The 24020-nt window shown below is 34.4% G+C and overlaps 1 protein-coding gene across 1 annotated transcript in view; it reads left to right on the top strand.

Moving 5' to 3' along the window:
- The window catches only part of LOC113495580 (SCY1-like protein 2), a 138050-nt gene that overhangs the window by 107430 nt on the left and 6600 nt on the right, over window positions 1–24020 (top strand). Inside the window, exons 5-9 of the mRNA XM_026874356.1 lie at window positions 4653–4773; window positions 10398–10493; window positions 12515–12660; window positions 19374–19504; window positions 19893–20016. Of these exons, the coding sequence (XP_026730157.1) occupies window positions 4653–4773; window positions 10398–10493; window positions 12515–12660; window positions 19374–19504; window positions 19893–20016 (618 nt within the window). The remainder of the gene's footprint in view (window positions 1–4652; window positions 4774–10397; window positions 10494–12514; window positions 12661–19373; window positions 19505–19892; window positions 20017–24020) is intronic.

Genomic DNA, 24020 nt, shown 5'->3' with positions numbered 1-24020 from the left:
CCACTAGAAGCTTATAATATACTCTGCATTCAATTACCAAACCAAGTTAATTACTCAACTCAGTACAATATGCACTAAAACTGAAATAGCAACTTTCTAGAAGCCACACAGAGACTAAATCTGACATTGTAATTAATTTTCCCGACTAAATGCATACGAATACCTTTATGTGATTTTAGGAGAACCCACGTACCGTATACTTTGTGGAGTACCTAATAATATGTTAGAGTTTGGGCTTAACTCAGTATTTGAGAGCAGATTCTTAATTCAAAATATAGCCAGGTTCAGAAAATCTAGAAAGTTTCGTGTTTTCTAAGGCACATAAAATTGTGGGTCCCGGCTGTTATTCCTACATCTTTGACAGTCGTTACAGGTAGTCAGAAGGTAGAAACTCTGACAACCAATCAAACTGAGGGGTATCGTGTTGCCCAGGTGACTGGGTTGAGGAGGTCAGATAGGCAGTCACTCTTTGTAAAACACTGGTACTTAGCTGAATCCGCTCAGACTGGAAGCCGACCCCAACATAGTTGGGAAAAAGTCTAAGCCGATGATAAGCCAGATTCAGAACATATTCCAAAACGTTTACAATAAAATCTTGCATTTTATATTGTAATTTTTCATTCCTCTAATCCTATAAACTGCTTAATAGATTAATAACATTTAGTAGTTGCCCGATACGCTGTCCTTGGAAACAGATTTGCAATATCAATAAAAGCGTTTTAATATGTTTGAAAGCTCAATCAAATTAAACAAATACGTAGTGCAATCGTTTCAATTTAATTGACAGTGTATTGGAATTTGTGATATCTAGGTATTCGTTTAATGTTAATCAAAACTAATGAAGAATTGAAACTTATTAATGCACTACACAAGGTCATAAAAAATGTATTTTATACAAGAGACAACAAAAAACGACAAAAAAATACGATCTTTTTATCTGTTTGCTTTGCAAAATTGCGAATAATAATAATAATTAAACCATAAAGAATGCTGCTTTTGAGACGTTTTAGAATTGAATCGATTTAAAATTGTCAAGGAAAGAATTAATTAACAGAATTACGTAAAAGTCGCGCCGCGCAATACAAGCCACGTTCCGAATGGTATTTCCAATAGGTATGAGCAACATTTTTTATAGAAATCTTCCAAGCTATGTCTGAGGTATTGATATCAACGAATAATTGGGCTGTGAAGGTCAGATAGCTGCCACATCTGTCTAGACAGCATTATCCCCATTTCTATAATAGAGCTCAATTACTTGAATAAAAACACGTTAAGTAGAACCTTGTTAGACACAATATTTTATTTCAATTCCAGGTAATAATGTAATAATTGTTACATTATGTAAATTAAATTACTCAAGTCCCGGGAGATGTTTTTGAAGTGATAACCCTGTTCACTAACACGCAACATTTCTATCTACGTTTGCAGTTTATTTTTCGGTAGTGAAAAAAGATTTTTCGTTCTCGCTATGTGGGTTTCTGCCAGGAATAGCGACGGCTGAGCAATCGAAAACCTGACACTCCATGCTTGTTTTAGATTTATTCAGAATCATTTTTGACTAACAGTTACCTCTATATACGGATTTCGTTCATGTTTTATGAGTTTCTACTGCGATCTATTTCGAGGAGAGAAGGAAATACAGATACCAGGTTTTATTGAAAAGTATTTTTACATTAGATTTAAATAGACACCGATCATGTTTGAATTGCACGCTTGTTGTTATAAGAAAAGTAGTCAATAGGAATAATCACTCAAGTGCGAATAGCACTTGCGACTATCAATTCCGTACCAAAAGGCTGAAGACCACACAATTTTTAACAAAATTGTGTTTGCTTATCTGTAATTTCATTATTTTTTGTACTGGAACACAAATACAATATCTGTAAAAATCAATGCTCCAGTTATCACGATTTATGAGATACAGTCTGGTAGGATAGATCTAGTCTGATCTGATAGGAGGAAAGACGAACAGATCTAGATTTCTAGGTTTTGCATCCTAAGGCTCGGCTTAGGATACAAAACCTAGAAATATAATTCTGCATTTAAATTTTTACTAGACAACATTCAATTTTCCCGTAATCCCATTTTCAGAAGTTGTATTCTAAATATAGCCAGTCTGTTAAAACACTTTCAGTTATATATACCTTCCCTCTTTGTTACCTGTGCCCAATAAAACGAAGATCATCGGATAAAGAGGGTTTGCCCCAGAATCCCCACAAAGCCGAGCGACATACACTGGCAGCCGCTACTTTCCACTGACACTAAGTGGTACTTCTCCCTGCAAGCCACCGTAATTTAGCTGCAACCCGTCGGCCACAATGTCGGCTACAAGTTTCAACACGATTAAATACAACAGCACATTTCGCCTACCTTTCGCCTTTAGCTATCTAACTGATGGCTTGATACCTGATACATGCTGACCTTTCATGCCATTTCTATTTCCAATTCCACTTTAAATTAAAGCTACACTACTGAGAACAACCCACTTAAAGTCAATGAAGCAAACCGTAACCAGAAAACTCATTGAATCAAATTTCAATTTCTATTTACCAAATATATTTTATCAATAAGAAAAGTAAAGTTTGAAACCGAAACCTTCAGCACAAGTTTAATATAATATTAATCATTCTTAGCTCGCTCCGATATTAATTAATTATCCGTTTCTAAAAATCGCAACGAATTTACTTAAACAAAATTAAGTTTTGCGAGCTTTCAAGTTTTCTGGTACTGGAGCAAAAGTTTTGCGTACCTAAACTTTAAGCAGTTGAAAATCGAACGCTGAAATGTGTCTTTAAATGAAATAACTTACTGAAGTCATTATTGGCGAAACTAAATTAGAATAGTTGCTCCCGTACCTTTGACAACATAATATGGAGTTGTCGAAGTATTCAACTCGTGTGAAAATGGGGAATGTTTATAAACGGAAATTATCCGAGAAAGTTATCTACAAGAATAAGAAAATACTGTTCTTTTAAAAACTCTTTTCGTTTTATTTTTCCTTTAAACCTGGCCCAATAGAGTGTTCAATTTTGAATAGCCCAATGTTTTTCTATTGTTGTTTAAGAAAGTCTCAATAGTCGAGTTACAGAGTCAGTGAGCAAGAGTTGATGAGATGATACAACTTGTTGGAGAGTGCTTTACTTAAAATACTTAGGTACCGACGAAAAGTCTTCGCCTTCCCTAATTTTATTCAAATCCGTTTAGCCGAGACCGTGTTTGAGTAACGAGTTTCTGAACATCAACATCGTAACTTTTGCATTTATAATGTCAACTATCCCAACGGCGTCACCCATGTTCTAGCTTTGACTTATGGGTGGCGGATATTTTGAAGTCTATCCATCAGGATTAATATTATTCTATTTTATCAAGACAAGTACCAATAATAAGATTTGATCACGTTAATTTACACTAAATGGTCTGTTACACTCTGAATCGTCACATCAAATCACTCATAATTTCCAGTAAGGCGAGAACAAAAGCAGAACGTATTTTCAATTCCAACCTAAATTCCCAATGTATGTAATTCCCTCGAAATTTCACACGGGAAGCTAATATTTATGTTGCGAATGTTGAAAGCAGCTTTCTCTCCTAATCATTGGTAAGATGAGATATTAATGAGATTATAAGTTTACTGAGATTAATACCATTTATACTCGTATATACGATTGTTTGAAGTCCTAATTTACACCTACAGATTATATTTAACAGTAGTAATTATAGATCCAATTATTACGAGCCACTTTATAAATCGAGGAACCAGGCTTACCGCTTGAAGACTCCCAGGAATCATGTCAAGGGCAGAACCAGTATTACAGATTATGTCCATTCTCCAGAACATTGTCAAGGTTAGAATCTAATCAGACTATCTAGGGTAGTTCCTCACAAAGAGTTGAAGCCGTAGAAATATTCATCGAAGAGAAAGTGGACAGAGCAGCCGGCTTACTTTTCCGCAGGATAATCAAGATTTCATGGCCATACGAAAGCCGTAGATATCCATTGATGAAGGTTATCTGTTTCAAGGTCTGACACGGTCAAGTGCAACCTAGACCCATTTTAAAGCTTGCGTTCATCCCATTACTTACCTTGTTCTATTACCAACTATTGGACTAACAGATGATTTTGAAGAACGAACACAATATATTATTTTGCCTAGAGTCTACACTGGGGAGACAGTTTAAGCTCAAGCATCTGAATCTGCGTCCTAATCATCCATCATGATATATTGACATAGAATAGGAATAATTCACGTCGCTACAGTACAGCTTAATAACTTAAATCTCTTCGATACACATAGAAACATTTTCCCTGTGATTCAAAAACTAGACATACACTTGCATCTTATGAACCTGAGCCAGTTCATTCGGAGAACACTAAGATATCTTAAAACCAGTAAGTCCCTCTGTTGTGTGATTCGTGATACCTCTGAATATAGTATTCAGTTAATCTTTGAAGATTATTTCGTCTTCGAGTACACTTTGACATCGGATAGTGCAACGTATATCCTTATCAGACCTTAGGTATATTTCCAAAGCTTTTAGTGTATGATGGATATTACCGCAACGAAAAATACCTTACCTACTACCTTTTCTTTCAAAAATATGATCGATAAATCTTTTTTAAATGTGTTCTACATTTTGATTGTTTGTTCTCAGCTGATCGAGGCGCTGCACTACCTGCACTACACTTCGCACCAGATGCATCGCAACGTGTGCCCGCAGGTCATCATCGTCACCAAGCGTGGTACCTGGAAGCTGTTCGGCCTGGAGTTTGCTGGTACGTAGATTTAGTTCTTTTGTTTTATCAATAAATAAAGAAGTATCCAAGGTTACAATCTAATCAGGCTATCTAGGGTAGTTTCTCACAAAGAGTGAGAGAGAAAGTATAAAGATAGTGGATAGAGCAAGTGGAAGTATCCTGAGAATTTGTGAGTGTGAGGGTTAAAAAAACAATAATTTGCTACGAAAATATTAAGTACGGCCCTAGCACTAACTACTAAACAGTCGCTTCCAGCGAGTTTTTAGTAAATTAAAATCTGGTTGTTGCTGTTGTCAGTAATAAAAGACTGAAAAATTGTTTAGTCTTTTAAAATATTTACTTAAAAAATAGTTGACTTTATAATTTAAATTACGTCTCTACCAAAATGTCCGCTACAGAGAAAGTAGCGTCGGGCGGATAAAGACTAGATAATTTACTTGTAATATAAAATCCGAAATAACAAAAAAACCGAATATTTAACGCGGTTGCTGCTTTCAACTCACTCAGTTCTATGGATTTGTTGTTCAAAACGTAAGTTACAACCTTATTTTCTAAACCAAATACATTATTAAGAATAAGAATAATTTATTGTTTCACAGTTACAATTTTTCATACATTCATTAACAGTGATCCCCAAACTAAACTGAAGCTTGTATCTTAGGGGCTTGTATCTTGGGGGCCTGAGTGTTGGAGGTTCTTAAAATAGTTTCTTATTTGGTAGAGCAAGATTATATTATAAAAACAGTAAATAAAAAATTAAACAGTAAGAACTTACATCAGATAAAAAAAAACAAGATCACTTTTTTAACTAAATTTAGAATAATGAGAAAATAAACAAATATTTACGATTAAGTGTGTGGATGTGTTTGTAAGTGTGTAGATTGTGTGGGTTTGTGTGTGTTTGTGCAGTAAGTGTATTGGTGTAATATTTTTTTCAAGCACACGATTGCGGAGCTTTTGCTGCAAATTCCGACTTTTCAACAAAGTGTGAATGCACGGAACAATGAAATATGATAGTAAACGCCAATTTACAGTGAACATTAAACCGAACAGGGCGCCGAGCATTCGCACGAATGTTGTTCTTTGAAAACTGGCTTCCATGATTACAAAAGTTACACTTTATAATGCTGAAGATAAAGGTCTAGTTCATGTCCACCCTAAGGCTAAATTCTTCGTCGGTGTTAAAAAATAATCAGAATATTTCTCTAAATTATGTTAGTATTTTTATAGCGAATTGTTAAGAAGCATTTTCGGTTGTTTTAATCCAGTTATTTTTTACAAGATTTTTCGTTAAATATCAAAGGTGATCTAAAATTTAGAGTAGCCAGAAAATACCAAACAGATTCTTTAAAAAACTGCTTAAAAAAGTTTTACTTCAAAGGCGTGCATGAGTCTGACCTTTTATAGAAAAAACAAATTCCAACTTACGACTATTTCTCCGTAAATTGCAGTTTAGAGGCTTTCTTGGAATAATTTGATTTGCGATCCTTAACTTACTCTATTTTTTGGGTTATTTTCAGTTTACCGATATCGGTACATTCGTTATGGGTTTGAATAACATATTCAATTCAAAAAGATGACGACTAAACTAACTTATTTATTCAGTCTGACCTTAATTTACGACGTAAATTCTCTCTGTCAATTTCTTTTATCATACCTAGCTAGGTAGAGCGCTAGAACTCATAAAAATGTTATTAAGACGTCGATTTGATAATATTTTATACGGAGTCAGTTTCTTGAGCTATAGAATAAAGCCTTCTTTTATAAAATGAAAGATTTCCAGTTGTTTGACTGGTTACCCAATTACTCAAGTAATTAGGCGTCTCATATACGTTTCTTGCCGTCGGCGCTTTTTATACCACACAGAGATTCTCAAATTTTCACAATACGTATCCACGCATGTTGTGATATTTAAGGGGCTCAGACAGACTTTTCGTGCCATAATGTATTTACAAGTAAATATCCAACCAACAGACCTACTTATATAAAGTTTGTTAAATTCTACCGATCAGTACATTTGGATATTTATGTCTTAATTATAAAAATAAAAGAACATTGACGTAATATGTTACAAGTCAGGTTTTATAAATTCGTAGATGAAATAGCTTTAACAAATGACCTAGAAAATATTGCGTCGCAAGTACACTTAAATTTAAAAAGTCACATTGATACTTTGCCCGCGTTGGGATCGAACCTGCATCGTGTGGATTCAAACCCACACATAGAACAATAAGACAACCGGCACCTCTGTTACATATATTATTGCATAAATTACACATTTATTTTGTCTTGCGTCCCTGTAACATAACTATGATTAAGATGCACTGAATGGAGGTTACTCATGACGTCACCCTTGTAGAATTCTTTACACATTGTTACGTCACTAGCACCCACTCCTGATCTTTGAAGCAGTTCATCCTGATCAATATTTATTATTCAGATAAAGGCAGATATAAGTGACGTACACTTATTTATTACCAATCTGACTTATTTAGCTACGTTTGTCAACATTCTTACTGTTTGTGTTATTTCTTTATAGGAACTACTTTTGCACTTCGTTTTATTCGAGTCTTCTGTCAAGAGATTGTTTTAATCTTTACTTTCTAAAACCATATATTTTAATAGTAAAGAATACATCTCTGGCTACCACACAATTTAATTTAGGTTAAAACATTTCAACAGTTTTTTGTGGTTTTCAGAGCGGCTTGAATGAGCATACATTTTTTTTTACAACATGTATGTATAATTTAGTCAAAAGAAACTTTAAGCGTGGCCTGGCTCGCGTAGTCACAAGTATAATTTACAAAAATCAACTTTATTTCTGAAGAATGAAGAGCTAATGTGTGTTGTCAGAGTTTTCACCAACGTATCTACTCCTTTCAACTTTCTCATAGAACAACTATTTTCAAAAATCGCTCTCACACCACATTGCTACGAACCTTTCAAAAGCTTATAAATACCACTTTAAAATATTTACATTAAACATTATGTATATTTCTGTACTTTCCTACAACAATATTCCACAAAATTCACCTCGCACTTAACCTGCCCCGCCGACCAAAATGTAATTATTTTTGGTTGATGCGGTTAATGTTTGGCACTCACAACATTCGCGATGCAGCCACGACTAACGTGATAAGTGACACGCCATGATGCGTCCTCGGTTTTGTGGCCTGCTTACATTGTGATATACATATATAGGACAAGTATCTACTTGTATTAATCAAAAATTCAATCAATTGGACACGTATTTTTCGAGTTCGCCCAAATAGTTTTGATTTCCACTTTCTTTTTTTTTACTAATTATTAAGGACCCCAGGAAAACTAGTTGGGCATACCGATAATAAACACCCGAAAAAAGCCGACATGAGTATACCGTTCTTAAACAATTAAGTATCACTGTGTTTGCAATACAAACGAGTCGGTTTTTTTTGTAGGTGAATTTTCAGCAGTCCCGTTATGGAGACTTTCAAATTGATAAACAGTAGATATAACCAAGGTTTATGCGTGGAAAAGTAGGTATTCCTTGTTAGGAAGGACCGACAATACTTAGTAGTATTTTATAATAATTTCAAACCGATACTATACTACGAAAAATATTGCTCGGCAAACTGAGATTCCGAGAAGTGTTCTATTTTTACTTTTTGGTTCAAAAAATACAAAAAAGATCAACGTTATTGCGTCAGTTTTGCAAAAGATTTACTTTTCATCGCACAAAGCCGTTTATCGCCGTCGCGTAAATCGATGGATAAACATACACTTTGAATCATTGTCACGACACAGCGATGCCAAGAAAGTAAACTTCGAAGGTATCGAAATCTCCTTTATGTAATAAAAGTCTGCCTGGAGTTATTGTACCGTCAAGTTTGTAGCGAGAATCGAACAAGTGTTGTTGGATAAACAAGCTCTAAAGAGTTCTATTGCCTTTAGACATGTACCTATCCCTGAATATCTGTACCTTAGAAGTCATTTTAGTAACTTTAATACTTAAAAAAGTATTTAGTATTATATTGAAATAAACTAGCACCTGAAAGTCAAAGTCAATCTGTTTATTTATTAGTTTCCAAAAACTTTATTCTTGTTGAAAAGTAAGTAATATTCTTTTTTACTTTGATATTGTAATAAGGTCCTTGTTATTAAGTTTATCTTCTAATATTACTTGCCGTCAATGTAAAAAATGTCACAAAACATGGTGTTTTTTATTTGAAGTGTAACGATCAAAAACTACTTTCAGATAAAATGTATTCCCGAATATTTTCTGAATAATAGACCTTATTGCCTCAAGTACTCAAAACGATAACGAACACTCATGTTTTATCACCTTCAATATTTTAATTTTATTCCGTATAAATAGTGACCAATCCGAAGGCAGAAAAGTGGGCTGTTTTCACGATAAATAAAACTTCATCGAAAAGTTTTTAAAACAACATGAGTTTAGCATTTCGGCACTCGAGACGAGCCTTCCCCAGGTCGCGCCTCAACACTTCGGTTATAATAAAAAGCTCACATAAAATAACAACTAAATTGCTATCTTACATTGCTGTAACTTTTTTAGTACAAGTCCGCCATACTCGTCAAAGGAACCTGTAAACCAGGATCAACGCTGATAGCCAACGAAAATCACCCAGTACTTAAACTTCCTGTGCCTAACAGCGGGAAATGTTACTATATAACTTCACTTGTGTTATAACATGAAACACCCTACTAATATTAATATTATAAACGCGAAAGTAACTCTGTCTGACCCTGAGAAAGAACATATGCTGCCTTTTATTGCGAAAAAAAGTTTTGTTGGGATTTACCCAACACGAGCCTAACTACAAATCTAAACTGTTCTCTTAATATAATCCATATACATTCAGATTAATTCACAGACGAAGTCGCGGATACCAACTAGTCCTTCGCAAAGAGTTAGTATAAAAAAAAAAAATGTGAATCCTCATAAAGTCTGTTTATGATACTTGCTATGTTTATTTTCGCTTACTCTTACTGGCGAGACTTGCCGACACGGTTAATGAGATAAAATATCACCGTCATGCATCGTACGAAGACACCTAGTTATCTACCTGTCTTCACTAATTACAACCTAGACAAAATAACGTGTTTAATGTTAGCTAACATTTTTACCCAAAATTTCTGGACATGGTTTCACAACAGATTATTTTCACTGCGTAAAATACGTTCGGATTGGATTTTAACATTAACACACATTTAGTAGTTTAGTCAAAAGCTTTTAAATTCTAGATTTATTTACATAATCCTTTAAGGTTAAATTACTTTAAAGTTAATAGTAGGACACGCACTTTGGGCTTTTAAAACGGGATAGTTGCTATCATCCAGAATGGGTCAAAGCATGAGCGAGTGATTCGGTTGCTTTGGCTCGGATAGGTTAAGGGGCCCAAATAGTTTTTAGCCGACAAGAGTATGATACATCCTCACAAAAGATCGTGCGTTGAAGTCATTATCTTTCCGCAGCGAAAAAAAGATCAATTGTTATGCTTGAAAGCGAATGGACAACTACACCGCTTAGCGACGGTGTCTCGCATCCACAATAAAACAAATGTCATAGTTAGGACGCAGACGTTTAACTTCCTTAAAACCTTTTTGTGATATACTTTTTTTAACAAATCGTTCCTTTGCAGAGAACATCATCGGGTCCGACCCGACGGAGATGATCTGCGTGCCGCCGTGGTCCATCAAGGTGGCTAAGTTGGCTCAGCCATGTCTGGATTTCTTGGGTAAGCCTTTTAATATTCATAAGTCAGGAGTACTGGCGAACTCTGGCGATTACTACAAGGTCACGAGGTATGTTATCCCAGTTTTATTATTGCCCTCTTAAATGTACGATCTCGGACCACATTTGAATCAACGACCCTAAATTTCAAATGTTTTTGCTGATTTTCGGCGATTGAGCACGTGACGTGAGTGCTTTAAGAAAACAAAATGGTTATAAAATGCATTCTCATAAAAGTGCAAAAGACATTCAAATTTCGGCTTTTTAAAACACACCCGTTATGTACTCGTAAGCTCACTGAAAGGACGCAAATTGCATTTTATTAATAACTTGGTATTATTTCCGAAAACAAGGTTCGTATAATTAATTATAATTACTGTAAAAGTTATTTATATAATTGAGTTCGTCGCACCAGATAATTAAATCAATTTTCCAATAAATACCTTTCTGCCACAGCCGGGTAAAAAGTGACGCACATTTAACCATTAAGAAGGCTATTAGCAGTTCGGAAACGTTTTTTGAATAAGTCACTGTACGCTAATTTAACGAGAAAACTTTTAGCACTCCTCACAAAGACTGAGATGAATTCCATTCAAATACAGCCTTTAGATCTTGCCTCGGAACTTTGACGTCACTAACTCATGCATACCTACTTCAAATGACAAAGAATTATGGAATAGACCAACCTTTTTAATAATAGTCATACATTGTGCTTCTACATGACAAAGGCATTATGCTCGCACGAAAAAATAACGAGCACTATGCTCGCCCTATACGTGTTTGCAATTTGGATTCTATTCAAAACCACGAGCATTTTTACGAGTTCTTAAATAACTATAGTGTTATTGATATGAAATCAAAGTTCACCTAACTCAAAGGATTCGTTTCATAGCAGCAGTAGAAATGCAGTGCATTTATTAAAAAGCTTTCCAAATCAATCTAATGGTTTGCAGATTGCTATTGCCAACGCAATTTAACCAAGTCAAATATGGCATTTTTATCTACATTGCTGTTAGCCAGACAGGCAGGAGAATCATAGAGGCCTAAAAACATCCTGCCGTCGTAAATCGTGATTTAAAGCAATTGTTTAAGCAACTCCAAATCTAAAAATATAGTAGTCTTTCTTTTAGAGGTAAGGGCGGTGTACGCTCCTGAAATTGAAAACTGCCTAACTCAGTCGCCTCATTCCTCTTGATTAAGATCCATATTTGAAAAGCCGTTGAAAAAAACTTGGGTACCTTCGTGAAGTCGCCTATGTGTGACAAAATCATTGAACTGGTTGATCATTTTTAATTTTCGGTGCAAAAAAAAAACAATAGTTTGAATAAAGACTTTTTTAACAACTCAACTCAATAATGTTAAGCAACGTTCTCCATTTCTTCTTCGAAGAGTTAACTCTTTAGTTTCCAGATGAGCTGAAAAATTATCTACTCGTATGTACATCGCATCGTACCTAATTAAATTTGCCTTTATGAATATTCAAATTACTTATGATACTCGGGGCATTATTTGAAAGAGGGTGAACATACAAAGAAAGAGCTTCATGTTACTGGATCAATACTTTAATTTATCTGTGAAGTTTGTAATTAAAAAATTAAAGGATTATGCGATCTTTTTTTCGGAATTTAGGTTTATCAATGAACGATTTTGGTCCGTGGATCTTTTACGTTTGCACTCCATTTAATGATACTTTAATGATATTTTTCTTTCAGGGATTTAACCATTTCTTTTGCTTTCAGGAATATTTGTCATTGTATATTTATATTTCGTCTTTTCCTAAACCGATAAGCCCAAAAGGCAAGTGAGATTGCTGCAATCGTTAACACAAAAACAATGTTATTTCCAAAATCGACAAAATTATTCTTATCAATAAGTCATTACTCAGACACAACCGAGACGTGCCAATTTATTTGAGCCACTCGATTAGAATAACGATTGCAAATCGTCATTTGTTTTTTCTCGTACTGCTTATCGGTTCAGGAATACATGGTGTTACTAATCTCAGCAAATGAGTTTGTTATTTAGCTCCCGAGGTCCAGACGAACGGTCAATGCAGTATTCTATCGGATATGTTCTCGCTTGGCCTTGTGATCTGTGCCGTCTTCAACAACGGCAAGCCGCTGATCCAAGCCAATAATAACCCAATGCTTTACATGAAGCAAATCGAGTTCGTAAGTATCGTTTCCATGATTTGTACTTTGGTAGAAGTTGAAGAAATCCTGTTTCTTCGGTAAGCTAAGATGAGTATTGCTTAAAGAATGAATGAGGTGTGAGTCCTGAATTCTAAATAAATTAGTCTAGACAAGTAATGAGGATAGATCACATGCAGACTAAAACAACCCGAACTCTCAATTTGTTAAAATCCGCATGATTAACGTCCATATTATATCCGTAAAATAAAACCATTAATTCTTGCCAATGATGAATGGAACTTAAAACGATTGTGCTCTCAAAACTAACAAATAAAGATGGCAACAATACTCTTAACGTAAAATAAATCTACTGAAAATACCGACGCCTTTCATGCCAATCAAGTAAAGATCCAAGTTTGGAGAGACAATAATCCGAATATTCTCGAAAACCTTCCTTTTGACCTTTGATAAATTAAAAATATATGAAAATGTATGTGTTCGATATAATCTGTGTTGTCTGTGTACGTGAAAGACGTTTTGTGTGTGTTCATGCGTTGCGAGCATGTGTGAGTGTAAGGGTCTCTGACTAAGGTCAATCTATTGGCTCTCTGATAATATACAACGAAGGTTATTTTGTAATCTAAAATTCGAGTGTACGCTGAGGTTGATCCGATGTTATGACGTCAACAAATGAAAGACATCTCTTTGTGCTTTTCATACAATATGACTACTATAGCAGCTATACGAAATTGTACGTAGATTATTTTTAAGGTTCTTTTTGCTAACTTTTTGGTGCGTCGCTACTGGATAAAGGACTGCCAATTTGCTTTTGTGAGTTAAATTTATGTATATTTGCAAAGCAAGTAACAGAACAGTTCATAAAACATTTTTCTATCAAAAGGGAATTAGGATTTCCTTTATTTTAAAATATTCCATACTAATAGAGTAGATATTTCGCTTTTGCAGCTTTTGAAAGCTGGAACTATTTTGAATAGAAATTAAGGTTCGCTATAAAAGTTTATGTTATAATCAGCTTTGCTTTAAGTCAACACGGCGGCACTTCATTTTCTCCGATACTTAAGGCGTCTTTTTCTTAATTACAGCTAGTCTTATGGACCAATAAGCCGACTTTAATCTGCATTATTTATTAGTGCTTACTAATAGCACTTAGTGCATGAATTTACTATGCCGGAGGCAGGATTAGGAAAGAGGTTTAATTTGTGTTTAAAATTTTGAGAATATGACAGTGCATATTCTCTTAGGTTATTTTTTTTACTTGAAATTAAAAGAAAGGAAATACGTTTTCTTAAACTCTGAACATCATAAGATATTTCTAAATATATGTAAATAGTATGTTCTTATAGCTTTCAAGTACTTCTTTTTTATCAGGCACGTCTTTGTCTCATTGTTTGTGAACTATTATTAATTTAAAATAGAAAAACACGAAAACGAAATTGACTTTTCTGACATCAAAACATAATAAGAAACTTAAATATGATTGCCTTCAAAGCATCGTAATCAAAATTCAATTAACTCAAACACGAAATTGGTTCACCTGAAATCAGAAACCATAATCACGGTTTCAAAATAGGTACAACGGCTAAGCTCGACCCTGAAATTGAAATTCAACGTTTAGATTTACCCCAGAGCCGGGTACCATAACCTCTTATAAGAGGATTGTTGTGTTAGAGCGAGATGGCAAATTATTCTCCTCGTCACGGCGCGTGTCGTCTCGTTTCGACAGCGGTAACATTGTTTTAGTTGCCCATTTGCTAATAGTGAGCTCGAAATATAATAAGATAATCGAAATACAAAATAGCCGGCAATCATGAATATTCCTAGTTCAAAATACATAGTTCGTAGTTGATATTCACAATATTCGCAATATAGCGGCCAAAATTGTTAACGTAATAATAGGGTTAGTGCTGAGAGTTTGGCGAGTTTAGCGTTTAATGCATATTAGATAGAAATACGACGTAACTCTAGCTAAGTAAAGGAATTACTAAAGGTAGAAATCTCAATTAAGAACTTGGTTTTGTTTTGCAGAATTACTTAAAGTGAATATATTTACTAACAAATCAAAGTATCTATTTAACTATAAAGTGACGTCTCATTTGAAACACCCTATGCCATTGATGAATGATAACTGAGTGAGTGGATATACATGAAGCATGTAAGGAATAACAATATTTTTAAGTCTCCGTGAGATAAAAATTCTAAAGTGTATGTCAAATCTTAGAACGAAAGATAGGAAAGAAAGGGGGGACTGATAAAAAGGTGTATATAATACAGCATAGGATGTATGTGAATGGAAGGAAAAAGGAATGAATGTTCTTTAAGATTTTTCCTTTCTTACATTTTCCTTTTCAGCCAAAATTGTTTAGTAATTTGTGAGTAAAACTTTACTTAAATATTGGATTAAAATTCAAGACCAAGTTAACATCGGGCCACGGGATTATAAAGTGTAATGCGGGTTCGATCCCGAAAACTATTTGTGAGGGTCACCGATATTTACAAAAAGGAGTTCGTGTATGTACACGCATTCACGACACATAGAAATCATTGGATAATTAAAAAAATACAAAAAATTGTAGACGTGTTGTGTTTGTGTTGTCATCTAGATTGGTGTATTAAAAAAAAACGAAAGACATTCTGCGCCAGAATTACCATAACACATTGAAATCTGCTGCAATATTCTGGACCAATCTCTAAAGAACAAAAACACCACGCCCGCTTAGCGTTGGGAGCTCAAAGACCTAAATTGGGTGGTTAATTTCTAAACTTGGACTTGTGAATGTGGCTTAGAGAGTGACATTGACTGATTTCTATGTTCATTTTTCATAATATATTAACATATCACGATTACGTCACCATTTAGGGTTTGGCTAACTGAATGCTACCTTTAAAATATCAGAACACTGCCCAGGTCGTTTGAATTGTACGGTATGCAAAGAAGAACCTACGTCTTACAAACATTGCGATTGCTGAAGGAGGGAAAGAAGATGACTAAAATATATTTTGGAAACTTTGTTTTCACAGAATATTCCTTACAAATCACGGCTATCTCATTTCAATTGAAAACGCGGAGGCATCATAAAGTAATTAGATCTTGAATACCCAAATATAAATAAAAAAATACAAACCTTTTATTTTCAAATTACAACTTACGTCTGTCCAGATCAAAACTTCATAGAAGACATTTCTTACACCACAAAAATACCTTCGAATATCCCGTTACAGTAAACATTTTCACGACAAGTTTAAACGAGCATACATTTTTTGACGTTCGTGTAAAAATATTTTCCAACAGTCACCGAACACTCCTTTAAAATGATTGAGTGCGAAACACAACTAAACTACCGCAAACGTTGCATGTGGTATTAAAACGCATATTATTTACTCTGCACCGTCTGCATGCGACTTGTGACAATGATGAATGCTGTACAAAACTGCTATAAAGTTACAATTGATGACGTCATCGGAATACAGTTTAGTGCTGCAGTTTCACGTAAATTCATTAGCTTCCTAAGCTGTTATTTATGAACACCGTTTTATAACTAGGCATCATTCGATCTTCTATAGTATCCCCTGTGTGTGCGTCGATAAATTAAGTACTTAACTAGGTGAAAAAACCTTCATTTCTACCCAATAAATACTTAAAATAACCGTATTTTCCTAGTTTAGTTACAAGGAATAAGTATGCTTCCTGACGCAAAAAATCATGACGGCACTACACCCAATACCGAAAAAAGATCATAGAAATATCTTGAATTTGACTTTATCAATTATCTTATTGCATAAGGCTTGACAAGCCTTTACACAATTATGACTGTGCACAGGTAACCGAACTGTTGACGTATCTATGTATTGATTTTTCTAAAATTCAGTTTTATACCTTAACGCAAATATCATATATAGTTTTCGGTGGTTTGAAATTATTCAATTTACGATTTCAATTTCACATCAAAACTTTAATTAGATGAGTTTCGGGAGACGAAAAAAGATTAGCCTACTTATCACACCTATCCAACATAGAAATGTTCAAATCTACTTGAATAAAAGCAATTGCTTCGACTCAAAAAGATTTTAATATTTTCCTTAGAATCGAGTTCCACTTCTCAGCAAGTCACGATTTTACGAATTGAAGAGTCCTTGCACCTGACGTCCAAAAGAATGGATTCTCTTTACCGCGTCTTTACCTTTAAAAGAAATTGTCATCGTCGAACTAAGACGGCGCACAGCGCGGCCCCTGGACTGTTAATTCGAACGATTAGTGCATTCGAAAGAAACTCAAAAGCTTCATTCATACATACTTACTATACAACTACTGCTTACAGAACTTTTCTATTCATTTCCAAAGCCCCTAGTTAATGAATGATATGCGCGGTTCCTTATTACGTCAGTATTACTAGGGTTGCTACACGACCGCGGCACCCAATTAGCAAGATTTTTGTAAACTCTTTTACCAAAATAACCTTTGATATCTCACATTTGATGAGAGCAAACTGAAGCAAACAGCATGTTATACGGGACGATAGACATTAAAACTCCGCAACCCAATTACGGGAGGATATAAGATATCTTAAAGTTAGACTATTATTCAGACTTACGAGCTCCTGACCGCCGGTACACAGAAACTCGGCTAAACAGTCACAAAGGATCGTCCTATTTGTTATAAGGTCAGAAGCAGTCGGTTTACACAATTCTGTCTACAAAGTGCTTATTAAATTAATGTTTAGTGTTCAATGATAAGATTGATTAAATTATTTTATTCCTTGTGTCGAGGGTCATTAATATTTAAATCATATGTAAAGAGGACTGGACAGGACAAGCGTTCGTGGATCACACAAACTCTTGTTCTACGCGGGGTTCGATTCAGCGACACGGCACGCACGGTGCGCTTTGACGTGATGACCTCAATCACTCCACAATCCATGCACTGTGATTGAACTTAACTCGTTGTCATCCTACTCCGTTACCATATAGCAAAAAGGTATGAATAGATAGATAGAAGTTTGATAGTAAACACGTATATTCGTTTCGAGAATCTGATTTCGTAAATGAAATTCTGTTACTTACCGGCACTAGATAAAGTCTCGCGTTTTCCTTGAAACGTTTGTTTTATTGTTTTTATTTAATTGAATGTTAAGATATTATATTGAAGAAAAAATTTTAAAGTGGGGCGTGTTATTTTAATTTGTATCACCCGATTTGTCAAAATCTGTAGAACGTAAATTAGTTTCGACGTTTGATGCTAACTCAAAATTTTTATCTTATAAAATTTATGCCGTACTTTTTATGCTGTCAACCCTACACCTCGGGTACAATTTTCCATTCGATAGCCGTGCAGTGTGATTAAAGTTATCCTTAATGAACCCACAGCTTTTTTATTTGTAGTCAGCAAGCGGTAAGGTATGGCATCGGTTCACTCCAGCGTTTACATCGATGCCTTTGATACTATTAATAACGAAGCCTCTTCCTTTGACATTATTCATGAGCTTGTATGTTAGAATAAACAATCAGGCACCGATCCCTAATTGGCTTCCTTTTTAAACATCAACTTTTCCAATTCATCAAAACTCTTGATATAATGTAAATTTGCCGGTTTTTTGCTTTGTAACCAATTAGAAATTATTATAATAAATAAAGAGCTTTGCTTGTGAACCAAAAATTTAAAGTAGGTATTTGTAGCGTTCACCAATTATTTGATACTCAATCATGTTATTAGATTCAGGCTTATAATATCTATGGTTTACACAAAATTTTGAATGGAAGATTTTTGATAGGGATTTTTCATAAAAAAAATCATGGCAAACCATATTGCCAACCATAAACATTATAATTGGAATTATAATATTCTTCAAGGATTATAATTAAATTAAAATAAATTTACAGATCCAAAAATAAAAACTCGAATAATATATTTTTTGAGATCAATAAGCCTTTAGAAAATTGTTATTTTGAGGCACTTAAAGTTTTGAACCTACAGCCTTTAAAGTCCTTTTACACCCAAGCAACAACAATGAATAGCTAAATACTCAGTTAATGCATGAGCAAGTGTTAAGTTTCATTTCATAAGTTGTCGCGTCGCAATATATTCGTACATTTCGTACTTAAACTGTTGTCGGGATTGGCTTTTAACAAGACTTCCAGTTCAATCTGATTCATCTCGCCAACAACTTGACAATTGAGCGTCACAAACCAAACTGTTGGACTCTGACCAGTTCCGAGTTTTATTCGACTCCAAAGTTTATATTCCAGTTCAGAATTGAATAAATAGAAACTCATTTTGTATTTTGTGGTTTAACAATTCATAAATTTAAGCAGATTGGTATCGAAAATTGCTTTACTGAATACGTTTGTTTACCGGAATAATGAATCTTCCATATTTTTGATTTTTTATTTTGATTTATCTTTTAGGCCGCGTTCAAATACGACGACTACCGATGGTGACTGTAAACCTTAATGCGAAAACAAACAAGATGCACAGCGTAAAAAAGTATTGCCGGTTAGTGATGAACCAATAAAGCTTAATATGTTAAAAATACAATGAAATGCATACCTCTCGCTCAACGTTTCACGGCGGCTGAGTTTTCGTTTACAAAGCCTCTACTTAATGTTTTAGTAGGTAGGTACACCGGTAACCCTGACGCAGAATCAACAAGTTTGTTTACTACACCAATCGCGTACTAGGTACATGATGGCTTGCCAGCCATTTAGACGGGGTTTATAATACACTTCATATGTAACAGCTCGACCAGCAAGTGATCCAAGTGCTGCCGCGGGTTCCGTCGGCCCTGCAGGAGGCCGTGCAGCGCCTGCTGGCGCGAGACCCGCACCCGCGACCCACCACGCAGCTGCTGCCACTGATTAAGTACTTCAAGTAAGTATCTCTTTTATTTAGTGTCCTGCTACTATTTTCTGATTAGCAGGAAAATGCCAAACCATTTCAATAGTCATATAATCACAATTTTCGTTGAAAATATATCATCGGTATAAGGGTATATCGCGTAGTAACGGGTGTTTGTCAAAGCAATGTACCGATAAGAATTTCAGCTTGAATAAACTAAACTTGGAAAATGTTATTTTAATGCTGCAAACGTATAATTTGATTTTAATACCCACCCTGAGTACATCGCATAGAGAATTATACACATCTTACGCTGACGCCTCAATCAGAGTAAATTTTTGTGCTAACAATTTATTCCCTGAAAGAGCAATCATCATGACAAAAAAAATATATTCATTAAAATGAAACACTTTTCCTACAGGGGTCAGAGTGAGCAAGCCATCTCAGCCATGCAATTTCTGGATGTGGTGACAATGAAGGATCCAAACCAAAAGGCCAACTTCTATCGAACAACTTTGATTGACGCGCTGCCGTACATTCCAAAGGTAAGTCAGATATTCTAAATTCTAAATCAAAATTATATGGAATCTATTTATTTAGAGCGTATGTCTTTGCCAAGCGAAATAAGTCTGTGCCGTTGTAACTTAACATAACCATGCTTAAAAGCAATTTTAAAAAGTCATGTTATTTCAAATTAGGTTTCTGAGTACTTACGATATACTATAAAATTATTTGTATGTGAAAATGTATTAAAGTGTGTATAAGAAGAAGAAAATAATGTAGAAAATACTGAAAATTCTCTTAATTTGATATTTTTCTGCCGATTTCAATAACTAAACGATTGCATTGCCTCGGTCTCTTCTCATAGCTGGTCTAGCAACAAATATAAAAACTTTTAAAAATCGCTTCTGTGCATAACAATTTTTTGAAGAAATTCAGACAAATATCAGAAAAATTAATCAATCAGTTCAGCCTATCGCGTTCCCGTTCGGGCCTCGCGCAACAAAACCTGAACCTAGCGCATCTAGAAAAAAAAAAACAAAAATCGATTGAGAAATATATTGCTTTCTTTCCGAACTTAGTTTCTTTTACCGCACTAGACACGATTGTGCCTTGATATCTTACAATTATATTTTTCTTTAAAATACGAGTATATTATTAACTAAGATTTCATTTTGTTTTCAATTTAGTACTCAATCAGTCGTAAGGATTACGTCTGTTCTATTGGACCACAACGTCTCACAATACAATGAGCTGGAAATACTAGTGTGCAGTCTCTATACCAACAATATCCCGAGCAAGGAGGCTATAATACACTGTACTGTGCACCAATTTAATATGATATATAAGAAAAATACGAAAGGAATTGTACAGCTGTTGCTAGTATTGCTAATATCAATCTCTCACGCAAGTACGGTCGACAACAAAAGTCTGTTATTCAATCATTTTTTCGAGAAAATCATCCACAATCAAATTGAGTGAGTTGTTGTTGTGATCACTGGTAATTAAAGATGCTTGTCACCTTGTAGAGTGGAAATATGTTCATTAAAAATTTCTAATTATCACTGAAGAATATTAGCACTTTATTGTTAAACCGACTTCTGTTGTTAACTGTACTACGCGTGGCATTTCCTTCGAGTTAAAATTGTTTAAGTTTTTTGACCTGAAAACTGTTATAAAGTAGTGAACGTTGTAGTTAAGTATTTTATTTGAACAAAGAAGATTTTCTTAACAATTTTACAATTTAAAGATCGTCAATATATATACCTGTATCATGACAACTTGATAACTTAATACGTATGTATTAACCCTCTACTTAACTATAATACCTACTTAACGACACGAGACATGACATTAGACAGAATAGAAAATAATACCGGACTGACATTTCTATTCCAAAAGTGACATGATTTCAGGACATAATAGTGATTCCATAGCATAAGAATTCGGAAAAAAGTTACTTGTCTGCACATTCTATCAACCGCGTATTGATGAAACAATTTTCTACCATCGAAAAATCAATTAACTTCCAAAATAGGGTATCACAAGCCTATTTCTGGGGACCAATTAACGGTTATAGTCAGCCAGCGTTACTCAATCATTTTCAGTGTTCGCGTTGATTAATTTTCAACAATTTTAAAGTGCTCTATTTTCTACGTTAAATGTTCATTAAAAAGTACATCAACAGATTGGGTATAGAAATAAATGGGGAAAATTCAATGAATCATGCCAAAATGTTATTAACTACTGGTAATGAATAATTGATCGGTATTTCATTCAATCGATTGGCATTTGTTTGATGTGGCCGAATGTCTGTTACTTACATTCAAATTTAATTAACATTGTGGTCGGTGGTTATTTGATTCATTTGCTCTGTTTTAATAGGAAAGGTAAAATTATTTTATGCGATTCTGTTTAATTTAGTTTCAGTTACTGTGTATTAACTTTAATTACATGTTTCGTTTGAAATTTATTTACCGATAAATAATTATAACATGGTAATGTAAACCACTACCAATACCGCTTTTAAATAATTATTTTTCAAACTTGGGTCTCTTTTTTACCGTTTTTCATTTGTTTAATTTTACATTTTTTAATATTGCGTTCCACGCGATAGTAAAATATTTGCTTCAGCATCAAGAGCTTTTTCGTTGAACCCTGACAGAAGGTATTGTTTAAGCAAACTCCTCAACAAACCCTCAATAAACTCCGAGCTGACTGATTTAATATTCCAAATTAGTCAATTAAGAATTTACAACACAAATACGTACAATTCCACGGACTTCATTTAATAAATGTAACTCTACTTTTCATTTGTAAGAGCGCGTTTCTTTACAGTATTTTTCCGAGTGCATAGTTAATACAATAATAAGACTGGTATATCATGGATCAGAGAAGGATAGAAGGAACTGTCCTTACACAGCCACGATTCTGTAACAGTGTAAGGTTTTAATCATGTGACAAATACTTAAAATACTTCGCGTTTCGCTTGCAAAAATTGAGATGTAGAGTTACAACGCATTATAATTCTGTTAAAGTCCACGCCTAGCTTGATTGCTACTTCTTTCTTCTCTTCTTCGCAATGTGAGTAGCACGAACACTTACTCTTAAATCCACTTCTGTATGCAAAATAGTAAAATGATTCGTGATTTTATAAGTGGATCCACGTGACTTGCACTCCATAAAACATATATACGTGTGTAATACGATGTAATAGAGCAAAGCGTCGCAACTCTCTCGTATATGCAAATGTAATTACAGAGAGCCATTTCTCATCTCTAAATGTTTCCGCAGTTCTCGAAGTGTGGACTTGGTCTTAATGCATTTGCGATCGCGACGAACATCTCTGCTCCATGTGTTCTGAAGAGATAAGCTTTCGAAGATGTTGAGTTTTAGCAGGAACAATTGAGGTGGTTGTTTGACACATTGATGGTCAGCCCTATTGCTCTGACTGATGGATTGTTTTTGTTGTCAGTATGTATAGGACTGATTATTAGTAGTGTCAGAATGGGAAATTTTGTCACCAGTTATATTACATTATATATCGCCTACATTAGCTGTTTCTGCGATCCCGCCCGCGGCAAAAGATCCCACGAGAATATAAAGAATAAAAACTATCATATGTTTTAATCAAGGTTATAAAGTATCTGTGTTCCAAAATTTATCTGAATGTAAAAAACATCGATACATCCATATCGCGTTTTTAATATTAGTAGAATAGTTATTCCGAAATTTAGGCCCATGAGTTTTTTTCTTTCATTCAAAACCTTTTTAAAAGCTATATGTATGTAAAGCCTTATTAGCATAATTAAATAAGTAGTTATATTGCAAAATCTGTAAATTTTACACCAAAGTAAAACAAAAGATCATCGTCCCTTTTTACACTAAACCACCGTCTTCATTGCCTTTGTATTCTCAACATTTAATCTAAAAAAATAATACCTCAGTTTATTAAATAATTCAGTTTCTTCATCATGTTTTACGATAGGAGTAAATTGACCCAGATAAGCCCTTGTTTCAGACAAGACGTAATAAAACAAGTAAATTTACAAAAGCTCCAAGAAAATATTCAGGTTTTGTTACCAATGTTTCTTTTTTCATAATTTTAAAGGTATAGTTTAGAATACCAAGTAGTAAAGAATACAAATAGTTTGTAGTAAAAATATCAAGTATGAAAATCCTTTTTTTTTCGTTTGGTTATCCTAGAAGTTGTCAGTTAAACCGCCCTTACACCTCTCGCTTGGTTTAAAGCACCAGAAATGCTCAGGTTTGTACAACAACACGTACACTAAAAAGATGACGACAAATGACGAGATATTAGCTTTTATTACAGTAAATCACTGACAGAAATAATTAAATAATGAACACAGCGAGAACCCACACAATCCCCTTATTACGCGAACCGAGATGAAAAGATGTGCAGCGTAACCTTGCAGTGAATCTGCTCATTAATCGTGGTTAAGTGGCCAAGATCCAATGAGAAATAGCTTTGTGCAGGTTGAAATAAGTTCATAATGTTTTCACCAAGGGCAGAACAGTTATGTTATAA

This window comes from Trichoplusia ni, chromosome 7 (assembly GCF_003590095.1).
Source record: "Trichoplusia ni isolate ovarian cell line Hi5 chromosome 7, tn1, whole genome shotgun sequence".
Lineage (NCBI taxonomy): Eukaryota > Metazoa > Arthropoda > Insecta > Lepidoptera > Noctuidae > Trichoplusia > Trichoplusia ni.
The sequence above is the reverse complement of the archived record's forward strand: the minus strand, read 5'-3'. Positions and strand labels throughout refer to the sequence as shown.